At 52.2% G+C, this 18798-nt stretch overlaps 7 protein-coding genes across 7 annotated transcripts; 2 read left to right on the top strand and 5 right to left on the bottom strand.

The window, feature by feature from the left end:
* Window positions 1–84: 84 nt before the first annotated feature.
* Window positions 85–4838, bottom strand: AYL99_07045 (hypothetical protein; the record flags this gene model as incomplete). The annotated part of the gene is made up of 4 exons (XM_018838554.1): window positions 85–2780; window positions 2850–3220; window positions 3280–3547; window positions 4376–4838. 4 exons carry the CDS (start codon window positions 4836–4838, stop codon window positions 85–87), a joined length of 3798 nt encoding a protein of 1265 aa, XP_018691322.1.
* Window positions 4839–5476: 638 nt separating this feature from the next.
* Window positions 5477–7114, bottom strand: AYL99_07044 (hypothetical protein; the record flags this gene model as incomplete). The annotated part of the gene is made up of 1 exon (XM_018838553.1): window positions 5477–7114. One exon carries the CDS (start codon window positions 7112–7114, stop codon window positions 5477–5479), a length of 1638 nt encoding a protein of 545 aa, XP_018691321.1.
* A 554-nt stretch (window positions 7115–7668) lies between these two features.
* On the bottom strand, window positions 7669–8885 carry AYL99_07043 (hypothetical protein; the record flags this gene model as incomplete). The annotated part of the gene is made up of 2 exons (XM_018838552.1): window positions 7669–8577; window positions 8640–8885. 2 exons carry the CDS (start codon window positions 8883–8885, stop codon window positions 7669–7671), a joined length of 1155 nt encoding a protein of 384 aa, XP_018691320.1.
* A 306-nt stretch (window positions 8886–9191) lies between these two features.
* On the bottom strand, window positions 9192–10752 carry AYL99_07042 (hypothetical protein; the record flags this gene model as incomplete). The annotated part of the gene is made up of 4 exons (XM_018838551.1): window positions 9192–9463; window positions 9524–9738; window positions 9790–10223; window positions 10285–10752. The coding sequence occupies 4 exons, from the start codon at window positions 10750–10752 to the stop codon at window positions 9192–9194; spliced, it is 1389 nt and encodes a 462-aa protein (XP_018691319.1).
* A 482-nt stretch (window positions 10753–11234) lies between these two features.
* On the bottom strand, window positions 11235–12215 carry AYL99_07041 (hypothetical protein; the record flags this gene model as incomplete). The annotated part of the gene is made up of 2 exons (XM_018838550.1): window positions 11235–11507; window positions 11565–12215. 2 exons carry the CDS (start codon window positions 12213–12215, stop codon window positions 11235–11237), a joined length of 924 nt encoding a protein of 307 aa, XP_018691318.1.
* Window positions 12216–13739: 1524 nt separating this feature from the next.
* On the top strand, window positions 13740–15155 carry AYL99_07040 (hypothetical protein; the record flags this gene model as incomplete). The annotated part of the gene is made up of 1 exon (XM_018838549.1): window positions 13740–15155. One exon carries the CDS (start codon window positions 13740–13742, stop codon window positions 15153–15155), a length of 1416 nt encoding a protein of 471 aa, XP_018691317.1.
* Window positions 15156–16819: 1664 nt separating this feature from the next.
* AYL99_07039 (hypothetical protein) lies at window positions 16820–18769 on the top strand (the record flags this gene model as incomplete). The annotated part of the gene is made up of 2 exons (XM_018838548.1): window positions 16820–17284; window positions 17339–18769. 2 exons carry the CDS (start codon window positions 16820–16822, stop codon window positions 18767–18769), a joined length of 1896 nt encoding a protein of 631 aa, XP_018691316.1.
* Window positions 18770–18798: the final 29 nt, after the last annotated feature.

Genomic DNA, 18798 nt, shown 5'->3' with positions numbered 1-18798 from the left:
CAAAGTTTGGATACGAGGCTGAAAGCGGACCTAAAAATCCGGTTGCACACTCACGTGTGAAGTGGGCATCCAAGAATGCGGACCTTATAACTCGTCAGCCTTCATGAGTAACTCTTTGCCCAATCTTTGCAGATACGCTTTAGCTATGTCCTTTGGAATGCTTGCAAGCATGAGATCCAAGCTCATAGCTGAATTTGTCAGAGCGGTTTGTCCATTCACCATTGACCCGGAATGGTGAACATTCGAGGTGAATCTCTTAACAATGTTCTCGAGGTCTCGCCGCCCCTCTTCATAGGCTGCCAGATCAGGCGGTGAATTGTGACGGGGGCTGGCAGTAAATACAGCTGGCGGTAGGTTACGGAATGAGAGATTGACTGTTACGTCGATCCAATCATCCCGGATGTGTGGCGCTTCTTTGACCTCGTACACAGGCTCGCTTCCAGAGATTGAGCCATTGCTGCTGAGACCAGATAGCTTCTCGCTGGTAGAACTCGATGAAAACACTCCATTGTACAGACGACCCCTATCATTGCTGCTATTGAAATATATCACACTGGCAACAGACCAGAAAGGTGGAATGAACAGAGCATCTCCGGGCTTTTGTATGGCGATGTGCGGACTTGTGCCAGATGGTGCATAGAATATGTGCTCTTGTAATGGTGTTTTGTCACAGAATATATCAAGATTGCTCGTGGTTGCCCCGGGGAGGAACTCCAGTTTGCTTTGGTCGCTGGGCGGAAACAGGAGTAATTTTCTGGTACCACGAAGCTGGAACATAATATTTGCCATTGCGCTGTACCGCAGCTTGGTGGAGATCTCCTTGGATATGTCTAGCCGGAGCGAGTGCGTAAGGGGTCCGACGCTGCTGAGTTGATTGGGAACCACGAATAGATCACCATTATCCGGCTGGGGTTTCTGGGTGCATGCTGGATTGCTGTTTTCCAGGGTGGCGGCCGGACTGTGGATGTCAAAAGATGTTGAGGATAGCCCAAGCGCGTCCAAGATTTGCCCCAGCGACATATTCACATGTGCTGAGCTTTTCAATAGATTGCCCATTTCCTCGCTCATGGTGTTCTGGAGAATTGCTGTTTTTAGAAAGTCGACCGAATGCATTTGACATGGCCCCAAATCAAGCCCTCTCATAAGCAGAGGCCTCGAGACACGCACTGCAGCATGGAAATCTTCAGGGTCGGCCATCAAGGCTGGGGCAATGAGAACACCCTCAGGACACCTGTCAACTGCAGTGAAACTCGAGTCGGAATTCGCTGGAGGATATTTCGAGGCCTTGCTAGGCACAGTAACCCAATCCGCGGCAAGCCCGGCTTCTTTCTCATATAGAACCCAGATCCCTTTGTTAAAGTATTCGCCGTAGTTGAAGCAGTCGGCACCTCCACCCAGGATAACATACATTCCTGTTCGCGTTCGAAGCGTGGAGTGACCGATAAGGAATGGGCGCGGACAGTCTTGCAAGCACATTGCCTCGACAGCAGCCACGCGGAAACTCGGTTCCTTGCTCTCGTCATGCCAGGTTGAAAAAGTCCCGGTCAGAGACAAGATCTCGTATGTTTTTGGAATGCATCCCAATCTGCCTATGCCGCCGATGATCAGAAGGTAGTCTTGTACAAAGCCATAGGAAGCACCAAATCGAGCAAAGTATTGATATGACCCAATGCTGGTATCCAACCCTTGTGAAGGACGAAACCTCAGCGCTTGTACGGCATTATCGCGTATCACAAGGCGCCAGCGCCAGAAGCCCTGGCATATGACACCGTCTTGTCTCATGCCGCCAAACAGTAAGCCATGGTTGAAACCAAGACACACAAAATTTGGCGCAAACCTAGGTTTAGGGTCCTTGCCGAAAATCCGCAGCTCACGCCAACCCTTGTGCGGCTCCCACAGCAGCACGTCGGTGGCCACTCTGGTCGGCCCCACTTTACCTCCGAAGCAGAGGGCACCAAAAACATTGTCAGGCAAAGTCACGGGCGCTATTCGGTGTCGATATCGTCCTTCGGGTAGATCGTGGATGCGATACCAGATATTCCCTTTTTGTAGCCAGCAGTCCTTTAGAGGTTGAGTCGGTGAGAGGCGGCCACCAACTAAAATATTGTCTCCGTTGTTCAGTGCAGTGTTGACATGACAACATCGAGCACCGACTTCGGGCGGCAGAACTATGGGTGTCTCGTCGTTCAAATGACGTGGTCGGCAGACGGCACTTGTCGAAAGGCATGATTTGGATCCTGCACCCCCAAAGATGGCAACGGCGTCCTGGTCGGGTATAGGGTACGCGGATCCGTGATGGCGCTGGCAAAGTTCACCAGGGTCATCGTAATAGCGGTAAGCGAAATGCTCAGAGTCAGGGTTGCATGGGGAGGATGTCCTCGCTGAGATGTCAGAAGTTTCACTAGAAACCGAGTCGGCGCGAACCCTGATAAGTTTTCCCGGAAGGGTGGGATGAGCGCCGTTTTGTGCAATCACCAGGCAGTAGTGACTTGCCCAAAGAGCAAATTCTTCCCACTCATCAAAAGGCTCAACGTGATCCAGCTCCATGCGTTGCGAGGGAGACAGAAAACGAGGGTCAGCCCAGAGCTCCCATAACGACTGGTAATCAATTTGGCTGAAATTTGCGTTGCTGAAGCGCTGAATCTGAGATCGATCATCCGGATACTGGAAGATAGATTTCAAGGGTGTGCCGAGACCAATGTAGTGATCGGTCATTTTCCTTGTAAAAGGGTTGTCTGGCTGATCGGGGCTGCAAGGTTCCAGGAGGCAGAAAGTAACATCTAACGGTTAATCGTTGTCAGAAAAGAAGATGGTGCAGCCGTTTCCAGAGGAATCTTGTATCTCCTCACCTTTTGATAGTCTTGAACACCAAGCAATGAGTGAGTCAGCAGCACTCACAGGCATGAACGAGGTGGAGTCCTCAGCTATACAAAGAAACGAGCACTCATCAAGGTTGACTATTGACTTGAGCAGTCTTTCCAACCTGCGTAGGTTACGCATATCGCACCCAATTGCAGCATATTCTTCGCTGTCGAGCAACACAGAAGGCTCGCTGCTGGTGCAAGATGAGCTGGAGAAATGCAGCAACTTTCTCAACTCCGGTGTGCTCATGATAATGTCTCGTTTGGTTTCCATCACTAAGTCATAGTCGATGTCGACAAATTTGAAGCCGGAACAAAGCCCACCCTCTTGCGACAGCCATCGGAATGGTTGAGGGTCACTGAACGCGCGGGAGCCGCTCTTAGCTATGAATAATTGCGGGCTGGAACTTGGACTCACTATCCAGCACCGAAGTTGATGATAACTTTCTTCTGGTCTGACGGTCTGTCAAGGAACTGCTGTATCACCCACTTGATCGCGCGCATCCGAAGCCAGTAGCCACGATGGACGGCCGGTGACGCACGTTTAACCTTCTTCGAGAAGAACTTGTGGAAATGCGGCTTCGACAGGTAGAGCCGCTCAGTGCTGGCTTTGTAGGCTGTCGTTGCATTGTTGGTCTTGCCACATTCCGTGAGCGTTCCGATATCCTTGTCAACTTCGACGGGATCTGTTTAACATACAGCCATGATGAGCCCGGCATTCCGTTCAAATGGTAGCACATCCTCGTTATCGCCGCTACCATCACTTTTAAGAGAATGCATTGTTCGAAGCACAGACTAACGAGGCCATAGAGAAGCCTAGCAAAGTGCACAATTGCCGCACCCGCCGTCAGGTTGCAGAGCGCCAGCAAGAGATATGGCTGGCGAAGGGGCCTAGGAATATCCACATATACACGGTGAATAAGGATGACGACGGGGTTCGCACTGCAAATTGAAATAAAGCAAGAACAGCTGCAGTCGATGATTCTGTTGTTGCTAGGAAGAAGTTGAAGGTTGAAGATTGACGATGACTAACATTCGCCACCTGACATGGTATCGTTACGCGAGACGCTGACAGACGCTGACCGTCATACGAGAGTCGCTTCATACTGCACAAGACATTCAAGACAATCAAGACAATTTAATATCCATATATACTTCTGCAGGTCAAAATCCCGTTGGTGCAGCTTTAACACTATTCCGAGCGCAAGTGTAGTAGCTATCTAACTAGTAAGATGCTACTTATGCAAATCGCCTTTTGAAGTCCTGTGCTTTGCAATATCCTTAGCCTTGCACACAACGCGTTCACTTCGTCTCTTTACCCGCTGGTGGAGAGCTCGATACGCTAAATTCCCCCAGTGCTATCGCGCAGCCTCCTTCGGTTTCATTAACGCGCTGGCCTGAGGAGGGCGAAAGAAGTCCTTCCCAGCTTTGTTACTTGCCTTGTTGACTGTATATACCAAGGGCAGTCGATCTTCTAAATGTGCTCGGCAATGGTACCGATGCCTTTTCCCCACCTCGTCTGGTTACCCTTAGGATCGCAGCTTGCAATTCTCGAGGTGGTAGTCGTTCAGGATGCGCACTTTCTGTCGGGTCGGCATTCTGCAAGAGCTGAGGAACGCCCAAAGGTTGGACGGCTCGCGCCAGTGGATCTAGCGCAAAGCGCATTTCTGGGTCCGGGAGAGACGGGGACCTGACTCCAAAGACCAGCAAATTCCCGTTACGTCTTGTGATCCAGTGGTCCCAAGGATCAACCTCCAGCGTGCAGCCGCTGTCCAAGAGTTTGTTCAGACCAAGAAACAATCGATCGTACGCCACTGGCACCCGTGGAAGTCGAGGCACGCAGACGACGTCGTCCAGAACAAACCGCACATTCGCTGCCAATTCCGGTTCGACTCGCCCTTGACCGTGCTCGTTGCCGAGATGTGGTGCGAACTCCACGACGCCTGGGCATCGTCGAAGACTCTTGTAGAAACCCATGCTGTTGGAGAAGTGCTCCGTTAGGAAGGCTACGATAACATGTTGGGTATGAAAAGGACCATCTGGTAGAGTACCACCGTTTACCAGGGGAGTATAGAATGAACTGATCGTGCGGCCTTCGGGATTCATCCTTGAATGCAGCTGCAGACGAATCTTGGGAGGAAGAGGAATGGAGAAATGCGCGGGACCAAAAGCCTGGGATGAAAATTATACCCAGTCATGGCCAGCATGTCACTACTCGGTATCCAATTGTTTTGGAACTCGATGAGTGATATCGTCTCTCCTCGTTAAAATCTGAAAACCACTTCTGATCCTGCACACAAACCACGATATTAGCGGTCACTTCCCTCCCTCTGAAGATGCGGATGATGGCCCAAGTCACCACTTCCGTTTCAATCAGGTCGCTTTCCACCGCCATGCTTGGTGGTAGACAGTGATAAGAACAAGCAAACACCACCCTCGAGGAACGCGCAAATCCCATGAATTCCCCTGGAATGTTTGAGGAATGTTGGAAACGCGATATATGCTGAAAGAGTACATCGCTCGGACCTTACGTATGGGGAACTGTCTGATCGAAGGTTTCTAGGCGATTGCTAAGGTGAGGATACCACTAAAGTCCGCTCATAATGTCGACCCTGTCAATGAGAGAACAACGCGCATCCTGATGCTTTTGCGTTTGTGGCAATTTCCCGCCAGACCACGAGATCCTGTATAATGTCCTGTGCCTGGTGACCTGAGAACTTTAAGGAAGCAATTTCACTTTCCACGCACGCCAGACTCGATCGCCGTTCAAGTTCACCAAGGAGAGCACGTTTCACGGTCTCCAAGGGGAATGCAATCAACGAACGGCCGATATGGCCTAAGCTGGCGTCTGAGAAGTACGGCATAGACCGAAGAAGAAGCCTCGTGGTATCGAGCAGTTCTGACCGTAACAGGATTATCTTCTCGTCCGGACTGCTAAGCTGAACGTCAATCATGCCATATCCCTCCTCGGCGGCCTCGATATTTGTTGAGCTTGGCTGGATCAAAGTGGCATGTTCGAGCATAAAGGCGTAAGTCTCGAGAGTGTGTATTTTGATTGAAAGGTAGTAAGTCCAGGCCGTGACTATTTCGAGGTTTTGGAATTCGGGATTGTTGTACTCAGAAGTGTATGTCAGTGACCCCATGACTGGTGGGGTTTCATTTGCGAGGAAGTCTTGACGCCACAGTTGTAATTCAGTTGCAGCGGAGGACAACGTCTTAAGGAATTTGCCCATCGGGCCATGTTCCTTGTCGCTGGTCACAGTGGTACTCTTCAATCTGTCGGCATAGACCATAATCGGGGGAATACAAGCGCCAATATGAACCAATTTAGTGAGCAGGCTCATGCGGCAATTTCCAAGATCTGGGTCTGGGTTATCGAGGCACTTCTCCTCTCTGCCCAGGATTGTTCCAGATAGCACCGATTTTTGTCGATTTACGAGGCAGAACACCATTTCGAAAAGTCTATATTCCTCCATTAGATCAAATATGTCTTCCTGCATCGAATTCGACTCAAGAAAGTGATGGACCAACAAGGATCCTAGACCACGGACAAGGCGAGACATGTCAGATAGCGACCCACCCACGTTCAGTTCGAACATTGCAGCCGCGTGGCAGGACAAAATCAATGTCGGGTGGTCGTTGGAGGAGTGCTTGTGACCACTCATCAGAAGTCCCAGTTGCCGACTAACTGCTCTGAGAGCAGTCTGGTAGGTGCGTTGTGCAAACGTCTGGATGTCCTTGCGCTGGTGGTCGGCCCCAAGTAGAGCGAGCCCCAGGGAACGCAGCATACCCATCAGGAGAGGGTCTTCCTTATCAGCTGCTAGTTCATATCCTCTCACCACCCAAGGGGCACACGGTGTCGTCAGTCGCTGTTCTGGAATTCCTGGACTTCGTAGTATCACACGGTCTGGCAAAAGGCGTGTTCGCAACATGGCCAGCAGGGCAAGCGTGTACTGCTTCCCAGGGCTCGGATGGATCGCAATACAGCAATCCAACTTGGGGGAACCTTCTCGGCGTGGTCCTGCAGACTTCGCCACTTGATCCTGGTCGTGAGTGTCTGCTTTCCTTTGCAACTGCCACTTCGTTTCCTGAATCCAACGGAGCTTGGGTTGGCATGGTTCATTGAGAACTTCGAGCCGCTTCTTCAACCTCTGGCGCTCTCTGTGGGCTTGAACATTCAATCTGACCTTCTCCCGCCGGATGGCCAATTTCTCGTCCTCGGTACGCCGAGACAAAGCTCTTTCTCTCCCCATCAATCTCGAAGAACGGCTGATTCCAACTGGGAAACACTGTGATGGTCTTATCAAATAAATGAAGAGCAAAATTCATCCATCTCTTATGCTTGCAGGTTCATCTGACAGGCTAATCCCTGATCATTGGCGTAACTACAGGGCCAGCCGGCAACATCAGTTTGCCGTGCGGTTCATGACGTTCAGCCTGAAGGGCCCCCTTTCCGCGAGTCCTTGGCGCATCGCAGCGCTCTCGTAGGCAGGAAGGAATCGGATGGTGCTTATGATTGGACGCCGTATCAACTGACCCCATGCCTTTGGCTTCGCGGTGCTGACTGGGGCCAAATTATTCGAGTTTAGGTGTTCGAGAGGTCTGGGCCGCATAGTCGAATTCGTATGGGTCACGGGCTTGAGTTCCGCGAAGGCATACGAACAGAGGAGAGAAAGGAGCGAGTGCATGGACGTTCATGTGACTAGCTCGCGTTGACGCTTGGATATACCGCAACTACGAGCATGTGCACATCATTGCTTTGAACACGGGTAGTTACGTTCCATCATGTCTCCCTTATTAATATCAGCTACGAGTCCTTTACTCTTGCAAGAGTTGCCTTCCCGGCCCTTGAATCATTGGCTCTCCCAAGCTGGGCAGTGATCCATTGCCCAATCTCTGCCATCTTGACCATATCGACACCAGTCTCACAGCCCAGACTGTGCAGCAGGTGCAGCAGATCTTCGGTGGCAACATTCCCCGTGGCACCCTTGCTGTAGGGGCACCCACCCAGTCCTCCAACAGAACTATCGAATATCCTGATACCATGCTCCAGCCCAACGACAGTGTTCACAAGCGCCATACCATACGTGTCGTGAAAATGGAGAGCAAGATCTTCGTCCAGAATCCCAGCTTCCCTCAAGGTCTGAAGCAATTTTCGCGTCCGGGGCGCTGTCCCCATCCCAGTTGTGTCGGCAACAGAGACCTCGTCGCAACCAATCTCCAACAGTGTAGCAGTGATTTCAGCAACCTTGTGGGGGTTGACATCCGGTCCTTCATATGGACAACCCAATGCCACGGAAACATAGCCGCGCACCCGGATGTTGTGCTGCTTCGCAAGCTCCATTATTGGTTTAGACCGTTCCAGGCTCTCTGCGATACTGCAGTTTGTGTTTTTCTGCGAGAATGTCTCAGTTGCGGCGGCGAATAATGAAATCTCCGTCGAGTTCCCCGAATGGACTGCGGCCGAGGACTCTGAAGATGACTCGATTGAGTTTGAAATTGGTGTGGAGGGACTTTGACCCTGAGCTTGTGCAGGTCCAGGGGATGGCGGTGGTGTAGGGTAGCCAGAAGGATTTTGGGCGCCTATGGCTCGGAAGGTCTTAAGGAGGTTCTCCAGTCCGCGAATGTTAGGCACGAGATAATTGTATGCGATGCCGTGGAGTGCAGGAGGCGGTCGAGTCAGTATCGACTCGAGTATTTCCGCCGTTGATGCCATCTGTTGAACATAATGTCAGTTGATTCTGTCCACCTACGGCGCGATCACCTGTGTTCACACACCTGCGGCACCCATTTTGCAGGCACAAAAGAGCCTGCCTCCATATGTGTGACGCCAGTTTGCGCCAGTCGTCTGATAAGTTCGAGTTTCGTCTCCAAGGATATTGAGCTCTTCTCATTCTGCAAGCCGTCTCTAGGCCCAACTTCAACTATTCTGACGTGGTCGGCGAGGCATTGTCTTGAGGTGCTGAAGCCGCGAAACAACGGTCTCGTGCGGGTTCGTGGGAGGCTACTGATGAGTCTCTTCATTGTGAGGTTCGGCGCGAAAGGCTTGGTTCGATCACTAGAGGCAAGACTACTCTAGGGTTTGACAGATGAAGTAGTTTTATGTGCCTGAGAACAGTCAAAGGTGCCGGTGTCCAGCGAGGGAACTACTGTGATGGTGGTTGCGGAGAACTAGTATGCCGAAGCTGCTGCCGGCTAAATGCGGTAAGGTGCGGGGAAGCCTTACCGAGGACAAGGCTGAGCAAGCCGATATCGGAAGTAACAATGTGAGTAGGGATTTCTCTGTATGCTCGAGGACCTCGTACACCATACCCTCGAACCAAACCCCATTCAAGCCTTCAGTTTGAATTGGCCTTTCTCCGATGCGTCCAGCCCGCGGACGGCGATCACACAGACACTCGACAGCATCAACAGTCCAAAGTCATACCATATGAGCGTAATGAATGCCTGTGGATGTTTCTCATCTGCAACTAAAGCACCACCCACTGGCGAGCCCCAAAAGGCGCCTAGACCACGAATGAAATAAATGAAGCCATTTACCGACGCGTACGCCTGAGCACCAAAGACTTCGATCACCGTGGTAGGGAAGAGCGAGTTGTATCCTAGAAACATCTAGTGAGTAACTTCCTCGCTCGTGCGATAATTTGGTAATTGAAACGTACCTCCGGCAAACAGGCCGTAAGTCACCACAAACGCTATCCACAACCCCATGTCGTTTCCATAGGCGCTGGAGAGCCAAAATGCCACCACCGTTATGGCGCTCCCGAGCACGCTAAGGACCAGAGTGTTTTGTCTGCCTGCAACATCGGCGATGAAGCCCATCGCGATCCGACTCATTGTGTTGACTGCATTGTTGATAGAGAGGAGCGCCGCGCCACTAATACAGAGGGTTATGAGTTTCTGCCCGCATGAAAATGCGGATACTTACAAGGCCGCCGTATATCCCAACCTCGTACTGAACTCGGGGAGAAACGTCAATGGGACCAGATTCCCTGCCGCTTGAGCCATCGCTGCGGTTGCTTGTAGAATGAAGATGGGTCTTTTCGCCAGCCTGATATCAACCAACGTCGGTCGCTTGGAGAGACTGCGTGAGAGTGGCGTCCCCAACACAATGGGAATGCACAAGGCGAAATTAACCAGGCCAAAGATACGTAAAGTCCACGCGGCACCCATCTTTGAGAGCAGTGCACGAGCTGCTGGTGCGTAGACAAGGCCTCCAACTCCGGCTGCTGACAGAATGAATCCCATAGCAGAGCCACGGTGTGCATCAAAGTACTCTGGAGCCACAGCGAGGATAGGAAAGTACATCAGTGAAGTGCCGATACCGTAAATCAAACCCTGTGTGAGGAGAAGTTGCCACACCTAGACAGCAGGATGAGCAAAGGTCAATTTGGCCAGGCAATTGGTACCAGAGTGTGCCAACCTTGTGACAGAAGCTTGCAAGCACGTAGCCAGTTCCAATAAGGACTGCCCCGGCACCGGTGAGCCACCTTGGATCCTTTGATCTCGCCATAAGCGGGTTGACCACAATACTCCCGCCCCAGGTCAAGCCAGCAGCCAGCGTGCCCACAAAAGCCAACATTGCTTTGCTTGACACCTCGCTTGGTGGAAGAAATGGATCTTTTGAACTGCTCCCATCGGACAGATAATAATTGAGGAAGACGCCGTAGGCCTGATTTAAACCGATGGTAATGAAGACGTCGAAGAAGGCACAGAAGAGGATTGCTGTCTGGCGTTTTCGGGAAACTGGTCGCAAGGCGGGTTGAGCATTAGCTGGGACGACTATCCGTTCATAGCCAGACTCATCATCCGCTGCACGCAGTTGAATAGATTGCTGCAGTTCGAGCCCCGTGGTTGCAGTGGTTGGTCTATAAGCGGTTCTTCCATTCATGATGTATCATTGAGCTGCCGCGTTGGGCGCGACAAACATAGGCAAGAAAGAGGAACGGGAGAACAAAGGAGTCTAGAAACGAGAAAATGCGGAGAACTGGAGAACTGAAGGGCGCAGCGGCTCCTTAACGGTCTATACGTCCAATATCCGATGGCTCGCTGATGTAACCACAAGGAGAAATTCGGAAGTGGAAAGTGGAATCCCTCTAACCGCAGGTCACTTTGCTGCGACGATCCCGGGATCATCTTCAGATTCAGACGTGCCATTGGTGCCGTGTTTCTTTGTGACTCACGATGCTTTCAATCCATGACTGCTTTCGTTGAGGATACCTTTTGGTAACGTCCTAATTTTCAGTCTGAGGCTCACTGCCTGGCCGAAGACGAACCATCCTGTCTCGCTCCTCTGTTTATGATTGTCTTTGCCTCTGCCACCCGCCTCTACTTCTTCGCCCTCTCTGTCTCTCTGTGCTCTCTCTAGGCCTTCTAATTGTCATCATTGTCTTTGGTAGCGTTGGACTGCGTTTGCTTTTCAACTTTTTTCCATTGTGCCTTCAACGTGCCGCAGGAGACGTTCTGTCCGTAGTCCTCCCGGTAAATCCTCTGGACAGTCTCCCACAACAGCGAATCGATCTCTTCCATAGCCTTCGTCCTGGCGGAAATCAACTTGGTCTTCTTTTCTCTCTCATCTTTCGTTCGTTCCGAAATAATCTGGTATTTGATGTCCCCGGGATATTGTTCGAGCCAGCCGTCGGGGAACTGGGCAACGTATTAACATACCGAGACAACAGAAGAGGGAAGAAGGACCGGACATACGTTGATTTCTCCACTCAGGGCAAATTGCTCCTTCAGCTTGCAAAACCGAATCAGCAAGCTTTTCCTATTAATGTTCCGTCCTGCCAGCTTTTCGTATTCCTGGTGAATATACTTGTGCGCCACACGGTTGAGCTTCCATGACCAGAGCATCTTATCCCATTCAGCTGCACCGGTAAGTGTTTGAGGAAGTGGCTCACCCGGAAACCTTAGAGGCCCAATGAAAGTGGGAGGGTTGTTCGCGAGAGCCTTCATGCGCTGGACATACTTGGTGAAATCAGGTTCACGCTCGCTCGAACTGGATCTTCTCTTTCTCTTTCGTTTTGCCTTTCCTTTTCCCCGGCTCGCCGCTGTCTTGGGACTGGTCTCCTCCTGCTCCTCCCTATCCTCTGGTGCTGCTTTCTTCACGCCCGGTTTGGAGACAACAGCACGTGGGCGACCCATGGCAGACTTTACGAGAGTTGCGAGGTCTGGAGGCGGACTGTTTTCTTCGGTGCGGATTCGTGGTGGAGGCGCCGGTGGCATCAGGCGCAAGTTGTAGAGCGAAGAGTTGGCACTCCGGACACAGTCAGTTCCTGAAGACAGAGGCTGCAAATTCTGGTTGAGAGAAGGGATATTGGTGTTGATGATTTGCGGTTTTCTGCTACTTGGCATGGCTCTTGTAGAGTGAAGACTCCTCATAAAGCGATTAGGTGGCGGCTGACCTCCCGGTGGGTGCGACGACATGATAAGATGTTGAGCTGATGGAGCTAGGAAAGGCGCTGCGTAGAATGAGAAATGGAAGCGTCGCGTCCGACACGCAACAGGGGGGATGCGAACAGCAGATATACATAAACAGAAAAGGAATGAGCGCCTAATCACTTAAACGCGGATTCAACCACGTCACAATGAGGGCCTGCCCATCGCAGTGAAGAGGTTGAGCTGCCAGCGGGTCATGGTACAAATAATGATGGTTCAGTTTCGCGCTATTGAAGGCATCCAGTCACCCGCCTTCTCCATACCTAGGTAGTGCACCCATGTAAATGACATGCCGTTCCCTTTCAAACCCATAACAATGTCACTGTCTGCATAGAAGCCACCATCCACTCCTTCAGTTTGGTGGTTTAGTTTTCAGACAATGGAAGAGCGACTGGTCGACTCCTTGAGCACAGTCTCCGACTGAGTTGTGTTGTGGACTTTCCCTATATGGAGGAGAATGGAGGCTTGCAGAGCATATGTCTTCAGGATAGCACGGGAACATGGTTGCCTCTATGCTTCTGGCCTCGACGTTTGAGATGTCACATCCTAGTGTGGAGCAAAGCCAACCTGCACTGCCTGTATGTGCTCATGCACATGCATCTTGTTATGAGTCGTGTATCTTTTTCCTCTGGCTTCTTTGCCCAGAAAGGCACCCAGCTCTAGCTCCAGCTCCGCCTTTCCAAGCCCCTTCCTCTGTGAGTGTTGTGTCGCAGGTCAGGGCAGTAACCCGAAGTGGATGGCATAGGCAGGTTTCTGACGTTGATTTAGTGAGAAAGCGTAGAGGAATTCATGGAGCGTGAATTCGCTTTGATATGGTGGTTGTGCATTTTCCGACATAGACTGGTGGATTGTATTAAGGTCGACGCCTGAAGACTCAGGTCGATGGCAGAAACGACAGGACCTCTCAAAGCGGTGTCGGCAATCTGGCCAATCAGCGTAGTGGGGCATTGCTGGCTGTTTTGGCCAGTCACCTTCCAACTCCCGACTTCCCAATTGCCTGCTTCTGGCCCATGTTGCTTGTTGCTTCGCCCAGTGTTCAACAAGTACGCCTTGCTTCTGCCAGAGCAGATATTCAGCCTCACTGCATTTTGTTCTTCAGATAATGCATTCCCTCCTCTCCTCCCACGTCCCTTTTCACTTTGGTTGTTTTCAAGCTCTCTAGATAGCGGATTCACAGTCTCCGAGGGGCTTGCGCCGCTCCCTAGGGGATCACGAGGGGAGGAAATTGCACCTGCACAGCCACATCCTGATGGCCATCGTCTTCCTCCGTGCGCTATTCACGAGAAGGCGGTGACTATCTTCTGGATCTGACTTTACGGACGAGTCATCATCGTGTGGTCCCTGTCAGCAGACCTACTCGCTCTTGAACATGACATTAATTGCAAGACCTGGTGGCGATAGAAAGGATCTTCATCTTTCGAGATTTATGCGACAACTCAGATGACGACCGACTCTCGGCCAATGTGCTCTCTCCAAGAGACCATCCGTACCGGGAATTTTTATTCCTTGGACGAAAATACATTCCTTCACCAGATCAAGGACGCTTTCTCCCCCGAACTTGAACGACTGAAGTGCGTAAGAGCCGTCGAGGGCACCGACGAGCAACGCGCTACAGCCAATGGAAAGACGGATGCACTGAGCCCCTCACAGGCTCTCTACGGAATCAATTATGACGAGGTCAATCGGACGCTTGTGGGCATTCTTGCCCTTCGTTGGGTCCACAACCGTGACTATGAGCGCTTCATTCGACCTCAAGTTCCCGAGTCGCGCTTGACAAAGGAATCGTTTGAGTGGCTTCACAATCTCTTCGAAAAAGGTATTGAGGATTCAGATGACCTTCTTGCCCTAGTGGTGTCGATGGTCATCAATGATTTGGGAAAAGATGCGAATTTGGAAGAAGACTACTATTTCAAGACTCGCCATCGCTTGGAGGATCAGAACCATGATTCTGTACTGCTGGCAGCAGCCAAAGCTGGGATGATCACCGCTTTGCGCTATCTCACGCCGGAGAAAAGGCAGGAAGTGATGCTAGGTCTAGAACTCGGATCGGAGCTGAATGCAGGGCAACTGGCTCAAGCCGAAAGTGTACCTGTCAATCTAGAGGGGCTCCTGACCATGCGCGGCCATGAACATGCCTTCGAACTCAAGTTCATGGAACAAATCCTCGACGTCGCCGGCGCTCTGGGCCATCTTGACCCTCGTGGCTCCAAGAGCTTTATTGAACCAGTTTTCCAGGCTTTCAAAACTGTTCATGAGGTGTCTCTCGATATCATTGCCGGCAGATCTAACCCTCGACAAGGGTATGATAAGGTCCTCACAAAACGTGGAAATATGCTCTACATCAAGGGATTTCGCAGACTGAGTGTGAGCGATCAGGAGGACCGTGCACTCCTTCGCTTGTTAACTATGGGCCGGACTACAAATAAAGAGCAAGCCGAGCTATTCTCGAAAGCGTTCAACGCTCTAGACAAGCGAAACAAGGATCAACTTGTGACAGGCCTGAATGTCGACGGCAATAATGAGACGGCAGTCCTGCCCTACTACATGCCCGCGATCATATCCACCACCCTGGAAAACACAAAGGACTCGGATGAGGAAACTAAGCGCCGGGCTCTCACATCCCTTATGAGGTACCTGGCCAAAGTCTTGGGCAACCCGGGAAATGACCTGACTGCTGTCCCCGAATACGCAGGATACGCCGGCGAGGTGCCCGGAATCATCATCGAGAGAAATATGTCAAAGGCACAGGACGTCATCAACAGCGCAGAGTTCAAGAATAATCCGGATCTGCTGGATGCGCTTGACATACCGGATGGGCAGATTCTTCAACGTAGAAGGACCAGTCAATCCTGGTGAAAGGTAACCAGCAGGAAACGATGACTTCCCTACACTCGAAGGACATGGTCTGCGAGAACCACTCAAAGCTCAGTGTCATGGACAGTTATGGGGTCCTCATCCAAAGGCACGAGCTACATCTCACAAAGCTGATTACACGGGCATTAAGGTCGAATTTCAACCGGACCGTGGCTCAAGACGCCAGTACCAGACAAGGCCCCAGACACCCGTAACTCTGCCTTTGGGACTTTCTCAGGGCCATCGCCTGTCTCAGGCGATCCTGCGTCCCCCGCCAGGCATTCCCATTACACATGCACTCCGTTCTGCAAGGTCCTGACAGCATGCAAATAAAAAGCGTCGTATGCAATCCTATGCACTGACTGGTACCTCCTTGACCTTCGCATACTGCCCATCCCCTCAGCCAGCCTGACTTCTGAGGGAGGACAAGATCGTGGAGGGCCTGTTGTTTTTGGCACTTCTTGGCCAGACCGGCAGAGGGCTGCAATATTTCCTGCCATTGCTCCACAAACCCTCGTCTAATTGAATACTGACAGTCCTCTGTCTACACCCTCACCTGAAGGCTCCTCACGATACTTGCCAACATTTTCCGACGTGGGATGTGACACCAGTCAGCCAAACATCTCTTAATTCCAGACCGTCAGACTAGTGAGCATCGGATCAAAACTCAGATCACCCATACCCCATCGTCCCTATTCATGTGAATACTGCGCGGCGCGCACCCATCATCCCCTCTTCGAAGCATGCACTTGCCGATCTCAAGATCCATCTCGACGCAAATGCTTTGCCAGAAGATAAACACATCGAGCTCAGAAGTCTCTGCACGAGATCGCCTTTCAACTTGATTCGGGCCTTGAAACCGACCAGAGGACCGTTCCTATCCCGCGAGCTGCAACTTGTTTTGAAAACCACCAAATCAGCGGAGTCGATGCGATATATTGAGCATGGGGCCAGCGAGCTATATGTATAGAAACTGTGGGACCAGTGCCCGGCTCTCCTGGCACTTCTGGTGTGGGCCATCGGACACCTCCTATTGTATTTGTCCCTGATTGTCTCTTTCTTCAAGTGCTCTATGGCATTATTTTCTTCTTGCTCCTCCAGGGCAATGAAAGAGACAGAAATAGAACAAGCTCAAGGAGGAAGAAATCGTGTCTCTATTCAGCAGAAGCGGACGTGAGAACGAAGGATGCTAAGTCAGAAAAGGTGTGAAAGGATGGGAATGGATTAGAGAATGAAGAGAGGAGACATGGACGATGCTATCGCTCTCAGCACCGACTTCAAAACCCGTTGATCGAGTGCTGATCCGCCGAGGACACCAGCCACCTGCCAGCCTGCCACGAAGATAGCCGCAAGGGTCAATTAGCAGCACAGATCTTCAGAAGTTGAGGCCGGTCGAGTTTCCTTCAGATGATGGAGCAATCTTGCCAACCGGGGTAAATATATTCTCTCGGGTCCTGCCGCCACGTACGATGCACAGCTGGTGATGGAAAAGCATGCTTTGTTCGTTCGGTTTATTAGAATTGTATCTACTCGATACCCCCCGATGCATGTCGTGATTGGACGGAATGTGCGGAGAAAAGAAGCTGGCGGCAAACTTCCATCATAATTCTTTTTCGCTACTCTTATAGAATCTGTGTTGTATGTCTGCGTTTGTCTCACTCTCCAAGATGAGCAGCTCCAGCTCCCAGCTCTGGACCTGTACCCGTTGTCTTAGGGCCACGAGGCTGCGGGGTCCCTTGCTCGACGGCGGCGGCACCGCGATCCCTCGCCGGCGTCGCCGACGCTGCCACCCTTTCAGCAACACAGCATTCCGACACGATGAAGGACCTGCCGATTCAAAGATCGGAAGCCCGCACGCTACCGAAGAAACTCTCGGTGGCCAGGATCACGGAGAGCCGCAAGGGGCCATGTCGCGCAGGCTGGCCGAGATGGCGGAGGAGACGATGGATACGGGTACCAAGAGTGACCACAAGTTGATGCAGGATGCCGGGTTCTCGGAAGAGTTGAAGAAGCAGTTGGAAGAGAGGATTGCACAGACAGGCTTTGCGGCACAGAATCAACAGGCTGTGAGCCAAGTCACGATGCCTGTACGAAATCCAAAACCCCTTGCCCTCTGGTTTGGCTCAGCAATGGTAAATACTGCAACAAAAGAACATTGGGACTAATAGATTATATGCACTTGACAGAACGCCGCAGGAAAAGGTACGCGCGATATCGCAGGCGCAGAACCCTGGCGCGGCACGGAGACGGTCCACGACTCGGTGCTCCGCATGCTCGACGACAGCCACAAGAAACTGCGGTCTCCGGCGCGTCCGCCGTCAATTCCTCCGAAAGTCAACCTGCGCCCAACGCCCAAGAAGAACATCTCAGCAGCCGACCGGCTGGCCCGCGCGCGGGATAAGACGTCAATTTACGCTATCAGCCAGCAGAGCGATATGACGGAGCAAGAGCGCGAAAAGTGGCGCAGGGAGTTGAAGGATAGGTTCTCGCCGGGAGCGCGGCCGATGCCAGCGAGCATTGCAGGGCTGACAAGCCTGGCGAATGAACGGATCGAGGATGCCATCGCGCGGGGACAATTTAAGAACATCAGTCGCGGCAAGGGCATCAACGTTGAACGCGACTACAACGCTAACTCGCCCTTCCTCGACACGACCGAGTACTTCATGAACAAGATCATCCAGAAGCAGGAGATCGTCCCACCCTGGATCGAAAAGCAGCAGGAACTGGTCAAGGCCGTCGCGACTTTCCGAGGCCGTCTGCGGAACGACTGGCGGAGGCACGCGGCCCGCATGATCTCCAGTCGAGGCGGCACGGTCGAGGACCAGGTGCGCCGGGCCTATGGGTATGCGCTGGCCGAGGAGAGGGTGAACCCTCGCCCGGTGCGGAGGGTGGAGAATCTAAGCAGCATTTCGAGCGACGGCAGTTTGACAACCGTGAGTGTCGAGGAGAGGATTGCCGTCGGAGTGGCTGTCGAACGTCCCGACTCAACAGAGGCGCAAGATGAACAGACCGAAATCAAAGTCACCGAGCAGCCCGCAGAGAATACTCCCGTCACCGACCCCAGCACCGATGCGCTGCCAACAGTAGCACCTCAAGATATCATATCTACGTCGTCCGAGCAAGCGCCCACGACTTCTTCTCCACCATCGCAACCATCACCCTCTGCACACGTCCTGCCCATGCCACACCCCTTCCGCGACCCAACATGGGAGCAAGCCGAGCTGGCATACCACACTTTAGCTGTCGCAAACCTTAACGCTCTGACTCGCTCGTACAACCTGATGGCGCCCAAGATTGCACAGAAGCCGTACTTCACGCTGGAGCGTGAGATGCGGCGATGTTTTGCCGACGTCGCGCCGCAGCTGGCCGACGAGATCCGGGAGCGCAGCACGCGTCCACCTCCCAAGATCCGTGTCGTCCGCCACAGGGACACAGCCGGTGGCGTGCTTGAGCGCTTCGGTGGGGATGAATGGACAGGACATGAGGGCACGATCCGCGACGAGAGCGGTGATAAGAGCTACGGCTTCAAGCAGTTCTGGCGTGACTTGTTTGGCGGAGACAAGGCCCAGAAGCCGAGCACAAGCGCGAGGGGGAGGGAGAGGCGCAACGCTGCTTGAGTGAGGAGGGATACATGTTAATATGCTCT

The sequence above is a fragment of the Fonsecaea erecta genome (assembly GCF_001651985.1).
Source record: "Fonsecaea erecta strain CBS 125763 chromosome Unknown Scaff6, whole genome shotgun sequence".
NCBI classification, from domain to species: Eukaryota; Fungi; Ascomycota; class Eurotiomycetes; order Chaetothyriales; family Herpotrichiellaceae; genus Fonsecaea; species Fonsecaea erecta.
This window is presented reverse-complemented; position numbering and strand designations above follow the sequence as displayed.